The 17,340-nt window shown below is 41.9% G+C and overlaps 1 protein-coding gene across 4 annotated transcripts in view; it reads left to right on the forward strand.

Annotated features, from left to right (window-relative positions):
- Positions 1-17,340, forward strand: part of TASP1 (taspase 1) — a 296,551-nt gene that overhangs the window by 223,433 nt on the left and 55,778 nt on the right. For 2 of the 4 annotated variants that reach the window (XM_030872548.3, XM_060285376.2), the window contains one exon: positions 15,125-16,184. The exons of 1 other annotated variant lie outside the window; for it this stretch is intronic. In XM_030872548.3, coding sequence (XP_030728408.1) covers positions 15,125-15,217 — 93 coding nt within the window. In that variant the 3' untranslated portion in view covers positions 15,218-16,184. Of the gene's footprint in view, positions 1-8,973; positions 9,293-15,124; positions 16,185-17,340 lie in introns of those variants that run through there. One more of the 4 variants, XM_060285374.2, reaches the window with a different exon arrangement.

Below are 17,340 nucleotides of genomic sequence, written 5' to 3' on the forward strand. Positions count from 1 at the left end.
TGGGAAATTGTGGCCATAGAGGTTGAGGAGAAACAGATGACGGTGGGGTCCTGCAAGCCAAGGAAAGGAGGCGTTTCAAGGAGAAGATGGTGGTCGTCTTGATGCAACTGCTGGGTCCTGCGCGGACAGTACAGCTATTTTGTTCATTCTTTTCTTTGGCAGTGCTCAGGAGTGGCGTGGGAACACAGTCATGCCTCCCAGAATGGGTCTTGAACAGTTAGAAAGGACATAGATTAATTTCTCAATAGATTATGTTGCTGCATTAAACACTCACTAAATCACTCTGCTGCATAATTAAGAAAATACAGAAAAATGACAGGGAGAAAAAAAAAATGTAATCCTGGCCCTGAATGAATCCTTCTGGAATGCAGTGAACTGCCCCACTTTAACCACTGTTAACATTTTGATATAGTTCCTTCGGCGTCTGCAATTGCGATTTTTTTTTTACACAATTGAGATTGTTTGGACTACATGGAATGGCATATTTTGCTTTATTCTTTTTTAAAATCAATTTTTAATAGAAAAATAGTCATGTACCTCTTTGAACATTTGAGAAAAAAGGTAAAGAAAATTTTAGAAATCAGAGTAAAGACTATAAAAGGTCTCCACAGTCTCAGAATGCACCATAAACATGATTGTATCAGAGGTGTGTTTCCGTGTTGTCTGTATGACACGTCTACTGTCCCTCTCACTGCCTGCCTCCCTCCTTATCCAAAAGGTAGCCTAGGGACGGGCTTTGTTCCTGCAGAGATGGGGGTGCAAATCCTAGGGGCGAGGGTGGGGTGAAAATCCAGCCTCCTGGCCTCCACCCTCAGATACTCTGATGTACTGGGTCTCAGTAAATGGTCCTAACACCACTATCTAAGAGCTCCACTCTTAAGTTAGGCCGGGTCTAAAGAGAAGGTGATACAAGTCCTAGGACCAATTGGGATTTCAATTACTTCTTGGGGCTATTTTTAAAAAATCTATAACCTGAATTCTAGGAAAATTTACACATGTGAGGTTTTTGAAAAAAAAATATGTAAACCGCATTTAGAGGGCCATTCTAATGCAAAACTATAAAGAATGTTAGAATTGGAAAGAACTCCCAATATAATTGAGGCGAATTTTTCATTTTCACCTACGAAGATGCTGAAGCCCAGAGATCTAGTGACCCCCAGTTCAGAGACTCTCCAGTCCGTCCGCAGCAGAATTAAGGCTCAAACCCAGTTCTCTGAATCCCAGAATCATCCTGAAATTTTTTGGTAAAATGTGTGGCAGTAGCTTTTCCGAGCAAGCCCTATTTCACCCTGAAAAATAAATTTGTGTCTCTTAACAGATTTAGAATTTGATTTAGAATCCTTCACGCTAAGGCTCTGTGGGAGTAAAGGGAGCCCTAAATTTGGAGTCCAAAGGCTTTCATTCAAGTCTCAGTTTTTCTACTTCCTCTGCGACCATAAGCAAACCACATAACCATTCTGAGCCTCCCCTTTTTTCCACCTGAAAAATAGGTATAGTATACCTATGTCTAACTGAGAGGATATTTTGAAGCCATCTCATTGATGCAAAGGCACTATGGAAACTAAAGCATTATGCAAATGTAGGGATTTCGTATTTTATTAAGATTTTACAAGGAACTAGTTTCACAAGGAACTGGCTTCCGCATCCTACAGAGACCTAATTGCCTTCAGAGCAAGATCCATGTGTGTTTCATTCTTCTGTCCCCTCATAATAAGTGCAGAATAAATACTTCTAAATAGTGGAGAGCTTTTATCACCTTTAGCAGAATGGAATATCCATGATAATTCTTCACGTGAGTGACGCTATAATAGGTACTGTGGGCTTGCCCTGTTTATGTGGATGCCTTCACGGGGCTTTTAAGATAAAAATAAGGGGCAGCGTTGTCTGATGTTGCCTCTGAAGTGTGGTGTCGTTGCATGGTAAAAGAAGTAACAAAAGTTGCTGAGAGACTGGAACAACATACTGTTCTCATCAGACCTCATTTTCGTCTTATTTTAAGGCTCCTTGGACATGATATTTCTATGTGAGAACAGTAGAACTTTCCCTTTATGTAGGCTTGTTTCAGGACTAACAACGAAATCTGCCATAATGCTGTCTTTGTGCTTTGTCCACATTTGCCAATGGTCTTTTATGGCATCCTTGTTCTAAATGTGGAAAACGAGGTAGGGGCGACATGGAGTAAAATGACTAACATATGGCATTAATTTTTCAATCTGTTGATATTTCTGATTTGTTGGGTTGAACTTGGGAATTACATCTTCACATTGCTCTGGCCCATTTATTACTTTCAGTTGAAGACAATGATGGGATAGAAGTAAAACGCTTGTTTTTAGACTCATTCACAATGTATGCAAAAGCTAAAGAAGGTCAGTGTCAGAGAAGGTTAAACTTTGCGAGGCTCCTCTAGAGACCGTCTAACCCAGAGTCCTTGTTTTACAGCTCTGAGATTTTCACTGATTTGCCTGATATCACACAGGCTAAGGAAGTGAGCACCCAGATCTTTTGACCTGTAGTTAAATGGGGTTTTATTCTGTAAAATATACACATTATTCTGGATTATATTAAGCAGGTTCATGTGAAACTGTCAACTAGTTGAGTACATCTGCTTTCAGGATGAAGTCTGAAGACCAAACTCTATTTTTAGAGCAGTAAACTACATTCCAAGCTTTAATGCTGCACACAAAGAATGCTCAGAATATTCTTATTCACAAGTTGTGTCTCCTTGAAAGACAGCTCTTGAAAGCAGTGGGGAGGGAACTTCTGGGAAAAGGATGGGAGTTGGGGATAGTGTCTCTGGACTCAAGTCATTAAGGAAAAAAAAAGCCCATAGTAGATACAAAGCAATAAAAACCAACCAGACACACTTCCTCAGCACTTCTCTCTGGAATTGGTCATTTAAGGCCTATCACATTTGTGCCAGTAAAAGAAAGCAGAGAGTGACTGTTGTCACATCAGGTAAGAATTCACTGTGTAAGGGCACAAGGTGTGCTCAGCCAGCATGCCACCTCCAGCCCCAACTCTACACACCCCGAGTAGCACAGTGATGATGCAGAAGACAAGCTGAGCCTGCAGCTAAATGGATCTCTATTCTACAAAACATACACATCATTCTGGGTTGTTTTAAGGAAGTTCATGTGACACTGTTAATAGATTGAAAAATATAAGTTACCTAGGACTCAACAGTTTGAAAAATAAGGCAGAATTAACAAGAGAAGGGAAAATGGTAGGGAAAGGAATATCTGTCTCTTCAGATATTTATGGTAAGTTGTAAGATTGAGTGTGAGACATTCTTGTCCCGCTCTCCAGGAGGGAAATTGCCCTGCAAAGAAGGTAGCCCTCCTGCTTTCCATATTCCTCTGAGCGCTGAATTCTGCAGTTTCATTCATGCGGCAGGACGCAGCAGACCTGCCAGGCACGCAGCCCACACCTGACCACTGTCGAGTTGCTGCTGCCCCCGACCATCTCTCTCTCAGAGAGGATAATGTGCATGTAGTTGTTGAGATGAATGAACAGATAATGTCACATCATATTATTTCTATATTTTGTGTCCATCCTGGGAAATACCTAGACTTTTATTTTCAGAGTTTTAAGGTTCACAATTTCAATATCACTTTGAGCGTTTAAATTATACAAATCTCTTCAAAAATTTGTAACAGACTTACAAGCTATAATCAAAAACTACAAAACATGAAACTAAAAACTATAAAATGTCTAATTTGCCGTTTGCTCTTTCATTTCCCAAATCCTCATTAAAAAAAACAAAATCCTCTATTGGCTTAGCAAACATACAGAGCCCCTTCCATGGGCCAGGCTATCTTTTAGGTAAGGAGGGAACAGCAATGAACAGATAAAACTCCTCGCCCTCGTGGAGCTTTTGTCCCAGTGGAGGAGACAGGCAATGAATGGGATAAAGGAGCAAAATGGATGGCTGGTTAGATACGGTAAGGACATAGGAAACGTTGAGGCAGAGAGGGTGGTAGTAGTGAAATTCAGGTGAGTGGCCAGTGTAAACCTTCCCCAAAAGGCGGCTTTTGAGTAAAGATCTGGCAGAAATGAGCAAGTGAGCCACCTGGGCGTTGGATGGAAGAGCTTTCTGGGCAGTGAGAACAGCACGTGTAATGGCCTCGAGGCAGGAATGTGCTGCGTGGTTGAGGAACAGCAAGGAGGCCAAGTGGAGATGGAGAGGAATGAGCCAAAGGAAAGGCAGGAGGATTCCAGCCAGAGAATGAATGCAGCCCACAGCATATGGGGCACTGTCGGATTTTACTCTGTATCTATTATGGACTAAATTCTGTCCTTACCAAATTTTTATCTTAAAGCCCTAACCCCCACTGTGATTATATTTGGGGATGGGGCCTTTGCAGAGGCGATTATGGTCAAATGAGGTCATAAGGACAGGGCCCTAATCCAATAGGACGTCTTTATAAGAAGAAATGCCAGGGATTTGCACACACAGAGAACAGGCCATGTGATGACACTGGGGGAAGACAGCCATCTGTGAGCCACACAGAGAGGCCTCAGAAGAAACCAGCCCTACTGATGCCTTGATCTTGGACTTTCCAGCCTCCAGAACTGTGGGAAAATAACTTTGTTATGGAAACCCTAGCAGACTAATACGCTGTGCTAACCTTCAATTGTCTTTGAGAAGAGAACTTTCTGCTAAAGAGTAAAGCTGATCTTGAGCAAACTTAACTAGTTTAACTGACAACAATACTCATTTTGTGTCAGCCCAAAAGGAGCTACTCATCCTGCAGGTACTATATTTGACTTAAAACAGGTGAGCCTACAAATTAGTCATCCGAAACACAGCTAGCAAGTCAGTCCAGCCCATTTTTTTCATAGGGGCAGTTTAAAAGCAGCTCTCACAATTCTTTTATTTTTGTCTTTTAAACATAGAAGAGTTCGCCTTTGGCTGGTGTGAATGAAGAAGATGCTGTACCTCCTTCTTCCATCCCTATTTCTTCCCCAAACTGTGCTCCCTCTGTAATCTCTTACCATCTGCCTTCAAACAAAACTGCCTTCTTAACATCACAAGAAATGACGAGGGGGAGAGCATTTGGCTGCTTTTGAAGGTTTATTATTCTGAACCCTGAAAAGGAAGAAAAAGAATCAAGTGTTTACCCTTCCTTTCTTATATGCACTTTATCGTGGAATACCAAAAAGTTGAGAAAGTTCTTTATAGAAGAATTCCAGCTATTAATGTATTGACAGTTCTAGAATTAGGAAACCACCTGTTGGTAACTCTTGAAATAATGGGGTCTAGGCAATGATTATCAGTGACTGCTAAAACTGAGCAGAAGCTTATTGCAAGGTTGACAGGCAAGGAGACAGGAAACACAACTTAAATTTGTCTCCCCATCTGGGATTCAGTCAAACTTTTATGAGTTAGGGGAGGAGGGTTGGTGTGCAGAAGCACTGGTGGGGCAGGTTTTTTATTTTTATTTTCACATCTTTACTGGAGTATAATTGCTTTACACTGGTGTGTTAGTTTCTGCTGTATAACAAAGTGAATCAGCTATACGTATACATATATCCCCATATCCCCTCCCTCTTGCGTCTCCCTCCCACCCTCCCTATCCCACCCCGCTAGATGGTCACAAAGCACCGAGTTCGTCTCCCTGTGCTATGCAGCAGCCTCCCACTAGCTATCCATTTTACATTTGGTAGTTATGTCAATGCTACTCTCTCACTTCGTCCCAGCTTCCGCTTCCGGTGGGGCAGGTTTTGATTGGAGGGCTTTGGAGCTTGGCCATTTATGGTAAGGTGTGGTAGATGGGCTTCAGCACCGGACCTTCCTGGACAGCAGACCCTTCACTTCTGAAAGGGCTCTGGAGTTCAGGTTCAGGTCAGGCCCTGGTCCTTTGGAGGGGGTCGGGGGAACAGGTTTGGTTCCAGGTTGCTTGAGGTGCACATCTCCTCTGCATGCTTCGGCTGCATGACTTGAGGTTTTGTTCTGTTGTCTCTGGAAAACAACTCAGTATCTTGTTAGAAACAGGATAGGCCCAGTCTGGACTGGTTCTATGGTTACAAAACCATTAGGCAAAGGTTGGTGGGAGGATCGGGCTGCCACCATCTGAACCCAATGGACCAATGATAGTAACCGCACTGAAAGATGATCACAGATGTTAGGGCCATCTGAGCACACACCATAGGCAGAACACAGCCCCACCAGTGGGAAATTATTGCCGAAAATGCCCTTCTAAAGAAGGTAGCTGCGACTTTACTCTGGTGAGGGAATGCAAGGGTTGCCAGATTTTTCAAGAGTATCTAGAAATCAAGATGCTTGTATGCAATTTCCCCATTTTGAAATATTTTCTATTAATATCTTTAGAAGTTGGAAACACTGTGTGGCTCAAACCAAGCAAACTTATCAGCTCTCCCTTAGGCCCAACACTGCTCTCCAGTCCTATTTGCTGTCCAGTGCCGTGGCCTCCAGAGAGCCTGCCCCACCTCCTTGATCCACATCCATGCTCTCTCTCTCTTGACTTCATTAGCATTTGTGGTTGGGTATCTGTGGTACTGTGATTTAGCATAAGAAGTACATATTTGTTCCTCCTCCAGGGTTCCTGACTCACAGCTCCCCAAACCCTTGGAATTTCCCAAGTGATAATAGCAATAGGAGCATCTTTTGCTATAATATTTGATCTCTAGTCCTCAGTTTCTGAAATCATTTCAGAGCCGTAAAGGTTAAATGGGTATCTTGTTACTCATAGCAAGCCCCTTTCAAGCACACCTGGGTTTATTTTAATGAGGTGACTTTTGGAAAACCCCAAGGTAACCTAAGCTTGGGGTCTGGTTACCAGGGGAACCAACCATGTGACTAGAGGGTTAGAAATTTCAGCCCCACCCCCTGACCTATGGGGAGGGGAGAGGGACTAGAGACTGAGTTCAGTCACCAATGACCAGTAATGTATTCAATCATACCTATGTAACAGCGCCTCCATAAAAATCCCCCGAAACACAAGGTTCAGAGGCCTTCTGAGATGGTGAACGTGTGGAGATTTGGGGAGTGGTGCCTTCAGAGAAGGCATGGAAACTCCAAGCCTCTTCCTACCTTCCTTGCCTGTGCATCTCTTCTCTATCTGGCTGTTTCTAAATTATATCCTTTTATAATGTAAACTGTTTTCCTGAATTTCATGAGCTGCTCTAGCAAATTAATCAAACCTGAGGAGGGGGTGGTGGGAACCTCTCATTTATAGCCAATTTATAGCCATGGGCCAGAAGTGCAGGTGACAACCTGAACTTGCGATTGGTATCTGGCATTGTGGGGAGACAGTCTTGTGGGACTGAGCTCTTAACCTGTGGGCTCTATATCCTGGTAGATGGTGTCAGGCCTGAGTTAAATAGTAGGACACCCAATCAGTACCCACAGAGTTAATAGCTTAGTAGTGTTGGAAAACACATTGGAGTGTTATACCCTCTAAGTGTATGGTCACGTGCCTTTGTTAATGGTTTTCTAATCATCTCATATGGCCTTACTTGTCTTCCCAACAACATGACGTGTTCTTAGAAGGTAATTTGCCAGTATTCTACCACTTTGGTTTTCTCTGTAGCACCCAGGCACGCTGAGCTGATTGTTTTTGAGCCGTCGAAGATTAATGATACAGCAAGCAGGTATATACAAAGCCCTTAGCAGTTAGCAAATACCCAGCAATTGTTAATTATTGTGTCAGTGAGAGCAAAACAGCAGCATCAAAAATATTGGCCTAAAAATGTCCATTTTCTTCAACCTTACCTTTTAGCATGCAGCTAATTTTTCATTAAAATATCTCGTTCTATTTTTGAAGACTATCAAACATTTCAAATAGAATTACCCAATTCCGGGATATCAACTAATGTGTAATAGATATTGTGCTGCATAATGTTTTGTGCTATGGCTATGTGTTTGTTTGAATAATAAGAATCTAATGTGTTGACACATGCTTTCATTGCGTGCAGTATCTCATGTAGTCCTTGTCAACCTGATGACAAATGCTCTTACAGTAAGTCCCCTACATACGAATGAGTTCTGTTCCGAGAGCAAGTTTGTAAAGTCCACCTTGTTCTTAAGTCCAACAAAGTTAGCCTAGGTACCCAACTAACACAATCGGCTATATAGTACTGTACTATAATAGGTTTATAATACTTTTCACACAAATAACATTAAAAAAACACAAAAAATAAAACATTTTTAATCTTACAGTATGGTACCTTGAAAAGTACAGTAGTACAGTACAACAGCTGGCACACAGGGGCTGGCATCGAGTGAACAGGCAAGAAGAGGTACTGACTGGAGGAGGGAGAGGAGGTGGGAGATGGTAGGGCTGAAGGATCGTCAGCAATAGGAGATGGAGGGCAAGCTGCAATTTCACTCATGCCTGACATTAGTGCCACAGGTTCTGGTTCCTTGCTGGATTCAATTCTATCTACCCTCTTGAAAAAACGATCCAGTGATGTCTGGGTAGTAGCTCTTTTTTTCTCGTCATAGAAAACACAGAGGCACTGGATTGCATTCTGAACGGCTGCTGCAACCTTCTTGTACCATTCTACGTTCGGGTCCTGTGCCTCAAAAACTAACAGTGCCTCCTCGGATAAAGAAAATCCCCTTGCCATTTCCTGCATTGTGTATCTCTTTCGTTCGCCGGAAGCATTGCCACCAAACAACAGAGTTAGCCTATCCTTTGCTGCTTTATAGCCTGGCATCAGCTTTTCCTCCTTACTGATGTAACTTCGGTCTGGCATCCTCTTGCAGTACAGTCCTGTCTCATCCACATTAAAAACCTGCTCAGGTAGATACATGCCTTCATCAATAATTTCTCGAAGCGTTTCAGGAAATTCCCAGGCAGCTACCGGGCAGCTACTGTATCTGCACTTGCTGCCTCGCCACTTAGTTTTACGTTGTGAAGGTTGGCTCTAGCCTTGAACCGATGAAACCAGCCATGGTTGGCATTAAAAGATGTGCCCTCTGATTCTTCACCATGTTTCTTCTTCAAGTCTTTTAGCTTTCTCTTGAATCACCATTAAGCTGAGCGGGACTCGACACTGATGTGATCCTGCATCCGCACGCTGAGAAGTTTCTCCATCTCCTCCGTCACTTTTCCACGCTTCTTCGATATTATTGTTGGCATCATCGGCACAGCAGACTTCACATGTTTTATGATCTTGTCCTCATTCTTCAGAATCGTGCCGATGGTTGAATGATTCATGTTATAAGAACGAGCGACATCTACCATCTTTTCGCCTCGCTCCACTCTCTCAATTATTTTTACTTTTGTTTCCATTGTTATGTCTTGGTGCTTCTTAGCAGTATGAGCTACATCACCACTGCTTTTACGCTTGATTCTGGACATCCTGGGCTTGAAATAAAGACACTGTACTACAGTACTCTATACAGTACTGTACAGTAAAGTACACAAAAACACAACCACTTGTAGAGGATGCACGCATGTGACAGTGTACGCCAGACGCATGAACTAACTTATGTAATTACGTGCAAACACACGTGCGCATCTTTGAAAGTTCACAAGTTGAAGGTTCATATGTAGGGGACTTACTGTATAGCTATTTTAGAGGTGGGGTCCTGAGAAGTTAAGTAACCAGCAGAGGTTACATAGCTAGTAAGTGCAGAGGCCCGGATGGAATCGTTGTTAAAGATAACTCCAGCTGCTGTAACAAGCAAACCCCAGAATATATGTGTATAGTTGTTCAAATACAATAAGAAGCATGTTTCTCATTCACATAAAATACAAATTGGAGTTTCTGATTGGCAGAGGACTCTCTTCCAAATTATGATTCAGGGTCCCAAGCTCCTTACATCACCTAGGCCTCAGGTCATCAGAGAAAGTGCATGGAGAATGGTTTGTAAGATTTTCTGCTGGGCCTGGTAGTGGCACACATCACTTCAGTCCATCAGCCTGATTGCAGTCACATAGCCACATCTAACTGCAAAGAAGCCTGGGAAATGTAGTCCAGCATTGTGTCCAGGAAGAAGAGATGGCCCAGAATTCAAGGTGCTCTGATCCTGTAACCCATGCACATAGCCCTTATGATAAACTGCCTTTGTAGATGAACTTTAGAATTGGACACTATATGTTGTATGCTACATGCACTTTCTTAGCCACTGATCAATGAAAAAACTGTTGTTTTTTTCTTTTTAAAGGCAGAAAACCAAACTCTCAGAATTATGAAACCAATGAATAAAGTATTTCCAAGAGCTTTTTTTTTGAGCTGTGTCTGTCTAGATTTTATGTCCCTGACCCCACCAAAGGAGGATAATAACTTGTTTAAGAGAATCTTCCCTTGACTGTTGTGGCAGATCTCAAGCAACTCTCCCGCGAGTGGAAAGATGGATTAAAATATAACCACTAAATGAAGGCTTTGAGGCTTTCAAAATTAAGTTGTGCGCTTATGGTTTTCCTGGAAACCACAAAAAGCAGTCACTAAGGTAGTCTCAAAAGATTTAAAGACACGAGTATGAAAGATAGGAAGTCTCAGCTACTACTTAGATTGTGATTAGGATATCAAGCAATTATATAATTTCTGTATTATTTTTTTCTTTCACTTTCTCATTTTGAAGTCTTCAGGCTAAATATGTTATTATGCAATGTATTTGGTTTTATAGAAAGATACAGCCCTAAGACTGTTGGCTTTGAATAGACAGTTTAATTTACAAGGTGATAGTTCTTCTAGGAGTGTTAACCTCAAGGATCTGTCCGGTCACTCAGGGAATTAGCAAGAAAGCAGAGAATTCTAACTCCAAGGCCATTGGGTTCCATTGGTTCGGCACTGTTAGCATCTGCAGAATCTAAGGCTCTATCTCCATTCTAAAAGCATAATCACTTGGAAAGTGGGAAAATGGAGTCAGTCCATACTTTTAAAAAATCTATTTAAAAATAATCTTTACTATAACAAACTAGTGTGATTGACTTTTTAACCAAACTGACTGGTCACACGAGTTAAAACACCTGAGATTCTTTGTACATAAACATAGCTCTGAAGGGTATACTTTAGTCACTTCTCCACTCAATGAGCATTTCCAGAGTGTGCCTTTGTGTCAGGCACTTTGACAGGTGCAGGGAATACAGAGGTGAGTGTATGACAAACTCCTGCCTCCAGCTGGCTTTCAATTACAGAGATTCAAAAATTCAAAACAAACCAAAACCCGGACAGTTACATCACAAGCTGTGAAATGCTCAGCTGGGAGCTGTAGGAGCTAGAAGGAGGGCTTCTAGATCTAGAGGAGGATCCAGTCAAGGACGTCTTTCCCGGGGAAAGAATCGAAAAGGATATTAGAGACACGGAATCCTCGTTAGAGAGGTGTATGGGTGAGGCATTCTGAAGGAATGGAGGGAGAATACCCAAAATGCCGCTGCTCTGGCATCTACCATTTTCATGTGCTATTTCTCATTAGTTCCAAATTCCAATAAAAGTACACTGCTACTTAAATGGTTTTAAAGACACCTTGTTAAGGTCTTATGCTTGTAGGACACCCTAGAGTCTGCACAGTCCTTACACACCCAATATAAAATACTTTATTACACTTTTAAATGCTGGCATACAAGTTCATCATAGACAGTGGTGAACTGTCCACAGACATTTTTAGGCTCAAGGAATTCAAACCCACTTCTCCAAAAGAACTTTTAGAGATAAACACTCATATAAAATATTCTCTTAAACAGCCCCCACTGTTTATAATATGATTTGATGCTCCATTGAAATTTCCACAGAAAGCTTCAAATACATCTTGGCTCAAACTTTTTCAGGCCAAGGTTACTTATTTTCCGATGAGTCAGAAGACCATGTTGATTGATGAAACTGGTGAAGTGTTGACATACATTTGGACGGTTAACCATTCTATTCCCCTCAACACCAAAATCATGCCAGTGTGTTTTGTAATTGCAAAATCCCCCTTGACTAGATGATAATTTAGGGAAGCAGTAATCCTGAGAAGTTAATCTTAACAACTTGTTTGTCTGGTTGAGCATTTCTGTCTTATGTAAACAGCTCAATTTATACAAATCTCAATGTATTTTTGAAGTATTTTGTCCATGTACCATTAATAAATATCTCAAGACCTTTGTCATCTTTTCCAGTTCTTTTTTCTTTTCCTTCCTAACTCTCCTTGACACTTTGTGGTTTACCTCAGTTTATTTAGATGTTTTTCTGTTGTAAACTTGGTGTGGGTAGGAATGTTAGAGGTAAGTTTGGATTGGCCATCTGTGTTTCTGTAAATCTCAGAGGATTGCTATCAAGTCCCCTGGTCTGTGGGACAGCAGTTTCTTCCTTCTAGTCCTGGGTCTTTTTCATGCTCAGCAGAAAAATCAGTTGCTTTAAGACTGACATTCCCCTGGGCAAGTTGCAGGCTGTCTGCTTGGACATATGGTCGCTCTTTGATCTTTTAACAATTAATTTATTCTCTGTTGCCTCTGGTGCCTGGACCACCAGGCCTGCCAGGAAGTCTCACTGGATTCTCTCTGAATCTCTGGGAAATGTGAGGGTCGAGTTTCCTGTGAGCTTCACTTTTAGGGACAGATATCTTAAGTAACCTGATTGGAAATTTTCAACCTATTTGTGAACAGAACCTGGTGTTAATATTTCTCCATTGGGGTCTGCACCATGGATTCATTCCTAGCTAACCCCTTCTCTTAATGCCATCTTATAGAATGCCGTTCTGGACCAGGAAGAAAATGGTCATTTCTGCTTTCTTCTTTTTTTTTTTTTTAATTGTGCTAAAATATACATGACATAAAATTTACTGTTTTAACCATGTTGGGTGTACTGTGCAGTGGCATTTAGTACATTCACATTGTTGTGCGACCATCACCACCGTCCATCTCCAGAACTTTTCACCTTCTCAAACTGAGACTGTATGCCTATTTAGTAATGACCCCATAATTCTACCTACCCTCAGCCCCTGGCAACCGCCATTCTGCTTCCTGTCCTGTGAATTTGACTTCTAGGTACCTCATCTAAGTGGAATCATGCAGTATTTGTCCTTTTGTGTCTGGCTTATTTCATTGAGCTTAGTCTTCAAAGTTGATCCATGTTGTACCATGTGTCAGAATGTCATTTCTTTTTAAAGCTGAATAACATACCACTGTATGTATAGACCATATTTTGTTTATTTATCTGTTGATGAACATTTGGGCTGCTTCTACTTTTTGGCTATTGTGAATAATGCTGCTATGAGCATTGTGTACAAATATATGAGTCCCTGCTTTTACTTGTTTTGGGTATATACCCTGAAGTGGAATTGTTGGATCGTATGATAATCCTATGTTTAATTTTTTGAGGAACCACCATATTGTTTTCCACATTCTTGATCCCTGTCCTAGCCATGTGACTCTTTCATGGCTGAGGAGGGTGAGATGAGAGATGAGATAGACTAAGGGGCTTCTCCTCTCTCAGGGAAAAAAATTTTTTGACCTCATGTTAATGAATCCCTGAAAGAATAAAAGGGCCCCATCAACACTGAGCCCTGGGAGTTGTGGATCTGAGCATTTTGTGCCTGATGTGACAAGGGCTGCTGGGTAGCAGAATCAAACAACACGTCCTCTTCAAACTTCTCCCGCTAGGTCAATAAGACATCACAAGAAATGAAAGATCCACAAATGTGTCTTACTGTGGACTTCTCGGGTATAATATATCCGTACTTATAAGATGTAATAAGATGCACTAAACAGCCTTCAGATGCAATAACAAGGCCAGATTCTGGGACAGGGTGCCCAGAGGCGTGAGCCTGGTGACCAAACTCAGTGATACTCACCTCCCAGGAGGTGCCACATGGACTGCCTTGCCCAGCTCTCCACCCCAAAGTTGACGGGCCTCCCTCCTGGAGGTTACAGGTGGCTTCCTGCCTTGCGCACAGAAACGCTAAGTACCCAGAGAACATTTTCTGTTCTCCAGAGCTTTCCAAATTGCTGACTTATGTCAGCTCCTCTAATAGGACAGTGCAGTGAGACCCAAGAACAGTCCCCACCGTCAAACTAAAGCCAGGTAGCTTACCTGTTGCTCCATCTAAAGCATATGCTTGCTTTATTTTTGGTTGTGTGAGAGGATGTCAGACCCACCCCAGGCTTGGCCGCCTCACCAGCTGCATCCAGCAAGTTCACTCTGGGACTTGAACTCCCTTGGGTTCAGTCCTCAGGAAAAGTTTGTGTGGAGAAGCAGAATCAGAGAGGATTACCTGAAGGATATACAGTCCCTCTGTTCTTCTTAGAAACTCCGACATTTATCTATCCCTGGATTAAGCCAGATCATCAAAAAAAGGAATTCCTGGCTGACGTGGTCCTGACCCCTTGTGGAAGAGCTTTTCCTGCTGGCCTCCTTTGAGTGATGCTGTAATGTTCAGCCCTACAAAACTCCTTGTTGTACAACCGCTGTCTTCACTCATCCACTATACACGGTACCTGCTGTGGGTGAAGCCCTACAAGAGGAATGGCTCCTTGGACTCTGTGCCGGGAATGGTTTTCTCCTTTGAGTGGTTGGTTTGTGTGATCCCGTTATACCATGTGGACCCCTGTCTGGTCTTGGCCACTGGGAAGCTCTGAGACAGGGCAGCAGTCTGCCTCCAGCACAGGGACAGAACTCAGGCTAGATTTTGTGTGTTAACTCATGCCTGTCTTTAACTTATTTTTGTAAGTTCTTATTTTTCTTTTTTTTTCATTGCCTCACTTGAGGTTGTTGAGTGATCTGATTTTTGTAAGCTATTTAAACCCTTTAAGGAGTCAATTGAAGGAATAAACATGAATCGGGTATTCTCAGTTGCTTTTAATGTTCAGAGGACAAAATGTGTATCAACTGGTAGTTTTCAGGTAACTGGAATATGCTCAATACAGGTGGCCTTAAAACCACTCGTGTTCTGAGTGTGACTAAACTGTAAGCTCTGTGCTCCTGGGGGCCTGGGCTGTCCCGGTCTCTGTCTCCAGCTACCAGTGCTGTGCTTGGCAGGTAGTAGGTACTCAGTTAATATCCCCTGAGATTTGGACAAACAGGATCTGTCTGCACCTGAGTTACCCGCCAGCACAGCCTGTAGATGCTCAGAAGCAAAGAGAAGCCAAGATGCTCTGGTGTTTTCTCCGCCTTTGTCGCACGTCAGGGGGACACAGCTGGCACCTCTAACAGTCTTCCGTCTCCTCCTCTGCAGACTCACATTTCCAGACTCCCTCCCGGTGCGGTAGCCGGACAGTCCGTGGCGATTGAAGGTGGGGTCTGCCGCCTGGAGAGCCCAGTGAGCTGAACCTTCAGGCTGAACACAGAGCATCTGAGCGGCATTTCAGAACCCGAGCTTCGCAGGGTTTTAACCGAAGTTGGATGTTTTATCTTCCTCGTTTTATAATTCCTGTCACAGCCTCGTGCATCGCTCGCGACACTAGTGCTGCTGTAGTTAGCGCTTGGTGACACGCGCGTCTTGGGCAGATGAGCGGGACTCTGTGTGTGTGCGTGCGTGCGTATGCGTGCGCCCTTGCGCACGTGCAGTGCGTATGCTTGCTTCTCCTTCGATGAAATAGAAACTCCTCCTTATTGTGTAACCTCAGTCCAAGAATGATTAAATCATCTTCCCAAAATGTGTCTTTAACTGTTTACAAGTAAAACCTAAAGTTGCAGGGAACATTGTTGATTTCACGAAGAGGTACCAACTGTCTTTGATATAACATGTCGGAACTGCAATCTACTTGTTGAAATGACTGACAGTGGCCATGCTCCATATGATAACAGTGCTAGTAACAAAGTGTTTTTATTTGTTAGCCAGTTTAAGTGGATCCTATGGTAACTTAAACTGTTGTTCTCATCCCTCATATGGGGCATTTTTCTTTAACAAAGAATGGTTTCAGTGAAACAATCTAGCAGAGAATTAAGGTCAGAACCTTTTTAAGTAATAGTCTTATTGATAAAGTTTGTACTTCTTTCCTCAAGCTTTTCTAAGCTTAAATACTGCATAGCTTCGAGCTGTGTGTACTATATTATGAAAGAATATGTAAAGAGAACATACAGTAACGCACAGTCCTTAATTTGTGTATAATGGAATGTTATTTACAATGTAACACTGTAAATAAGAAAGCAAAATTTATGGGAAAATTCAATATTATCTTTGTTTCTTGTTTAAATATATTTTTAAGATAAAGGAACAAAAATAAAAGAAACATATTACTGGGTATAGTGTGTGACTCCTCTTCTCAGACTAATAAATTATCTTTTGAATCGTAGATTGGAGAGCCGTTTTTTGTTTGTAAAAAGTTACTTCTTCCGGAAATCATACCTTTATGCCTCTTGCTGTGGTTCTGAGTATTCAAAATTCAGTTTCATCTCTATTTAATTAGGCTGGACACCAGCAAGATGAAAGACGAACTTAGTACATGATTGAATGGTCAATACAGAAGTCCCTAAAATTTTCATTGTAATTTGATAAAAAAAATAGCCAAGGGAAGGCATAAGAACACTTTGCTTTGAGAAATGGTAGTGGCAGCTGAAAAGTCAATGGTTTCAGTTGATAAATGGCTTCTAAATGTTATATTTAGTGATTCTGGAGCCACATAAGAAAACCAAGACTTTCCTTTTGATTTTACATGTAAGAAGTAACTATTAAGAAGATACTAAAGATAGACTCGCTCAGGGGGGGGAGGTTCCCTGCACCATATAATCATGGCTCTGGGCGGTAACTGATAAAGCCCCAGATGAAATTATACACTTGACATCGATGTATGGGCAAATTATAAAGGAAAGACAACCAAAATGGAGTGGGTGTAAATATGAATGCTTTGGGAGTTGCTGACTTATATTCCTCGTACAGGCAATTACATTTGTCTCGCTGTGTTCTCGTAGACAGGTTGGTGCCATGGTATCTGTTTCTCATTCTTAATGAGGCTGAGAACTTAGTAAGAGATGGGCTGGCTGGTGGGGAGCCTTTGGCTTCAAAAGCTTTCAAAGCCCTGTTACCTGTTGGCAGGGTTTTTTCAGGAACTGGATTGGATCACATAAAACTATCAGGACACTTTGGAGTCTGAAAATCATCTGACCTATTTCACCAGGAATGCCATTTCTTTCATCTCCTTTTGACTTTATTCTGTTCATATTTAAAAGTTTGGGCTTGTTAAACACCCCTTTTATGAAGAGATTAAAATGGTCAGTATAAAAGAACACAGCCCCTCCAAAAACAGTTTGTTAGGACTTTAGTCTCCAATTTCTAATTTTTCTTTTTTTTCTAATTTAAGGAATATTATGAAACCAGGAGGAAAAACAAGTCGAAGGGTCATGGAGGCAAGAAATCTTAATTATAAGATCAGATGTTAAAGAAGAGATACTGGAACCAGAAGGTATTGACAGATAATAAAATCAACTTTGTTTCACACAAAAGTAGGAAAG

Source organism: Globicephala melas, chromosome 15 (genome assembly GCF_963455315.2).
Source record: "Globicephala melas chromosome 15, mGloMel1.2, whole genome shotgun sequence".
Lineage (NCBI taxonomy): Eukaryota > Metazoa > Chordata > Mammalia > Artiodactyla > Delphinidae > Globicephala > Globicephala melas.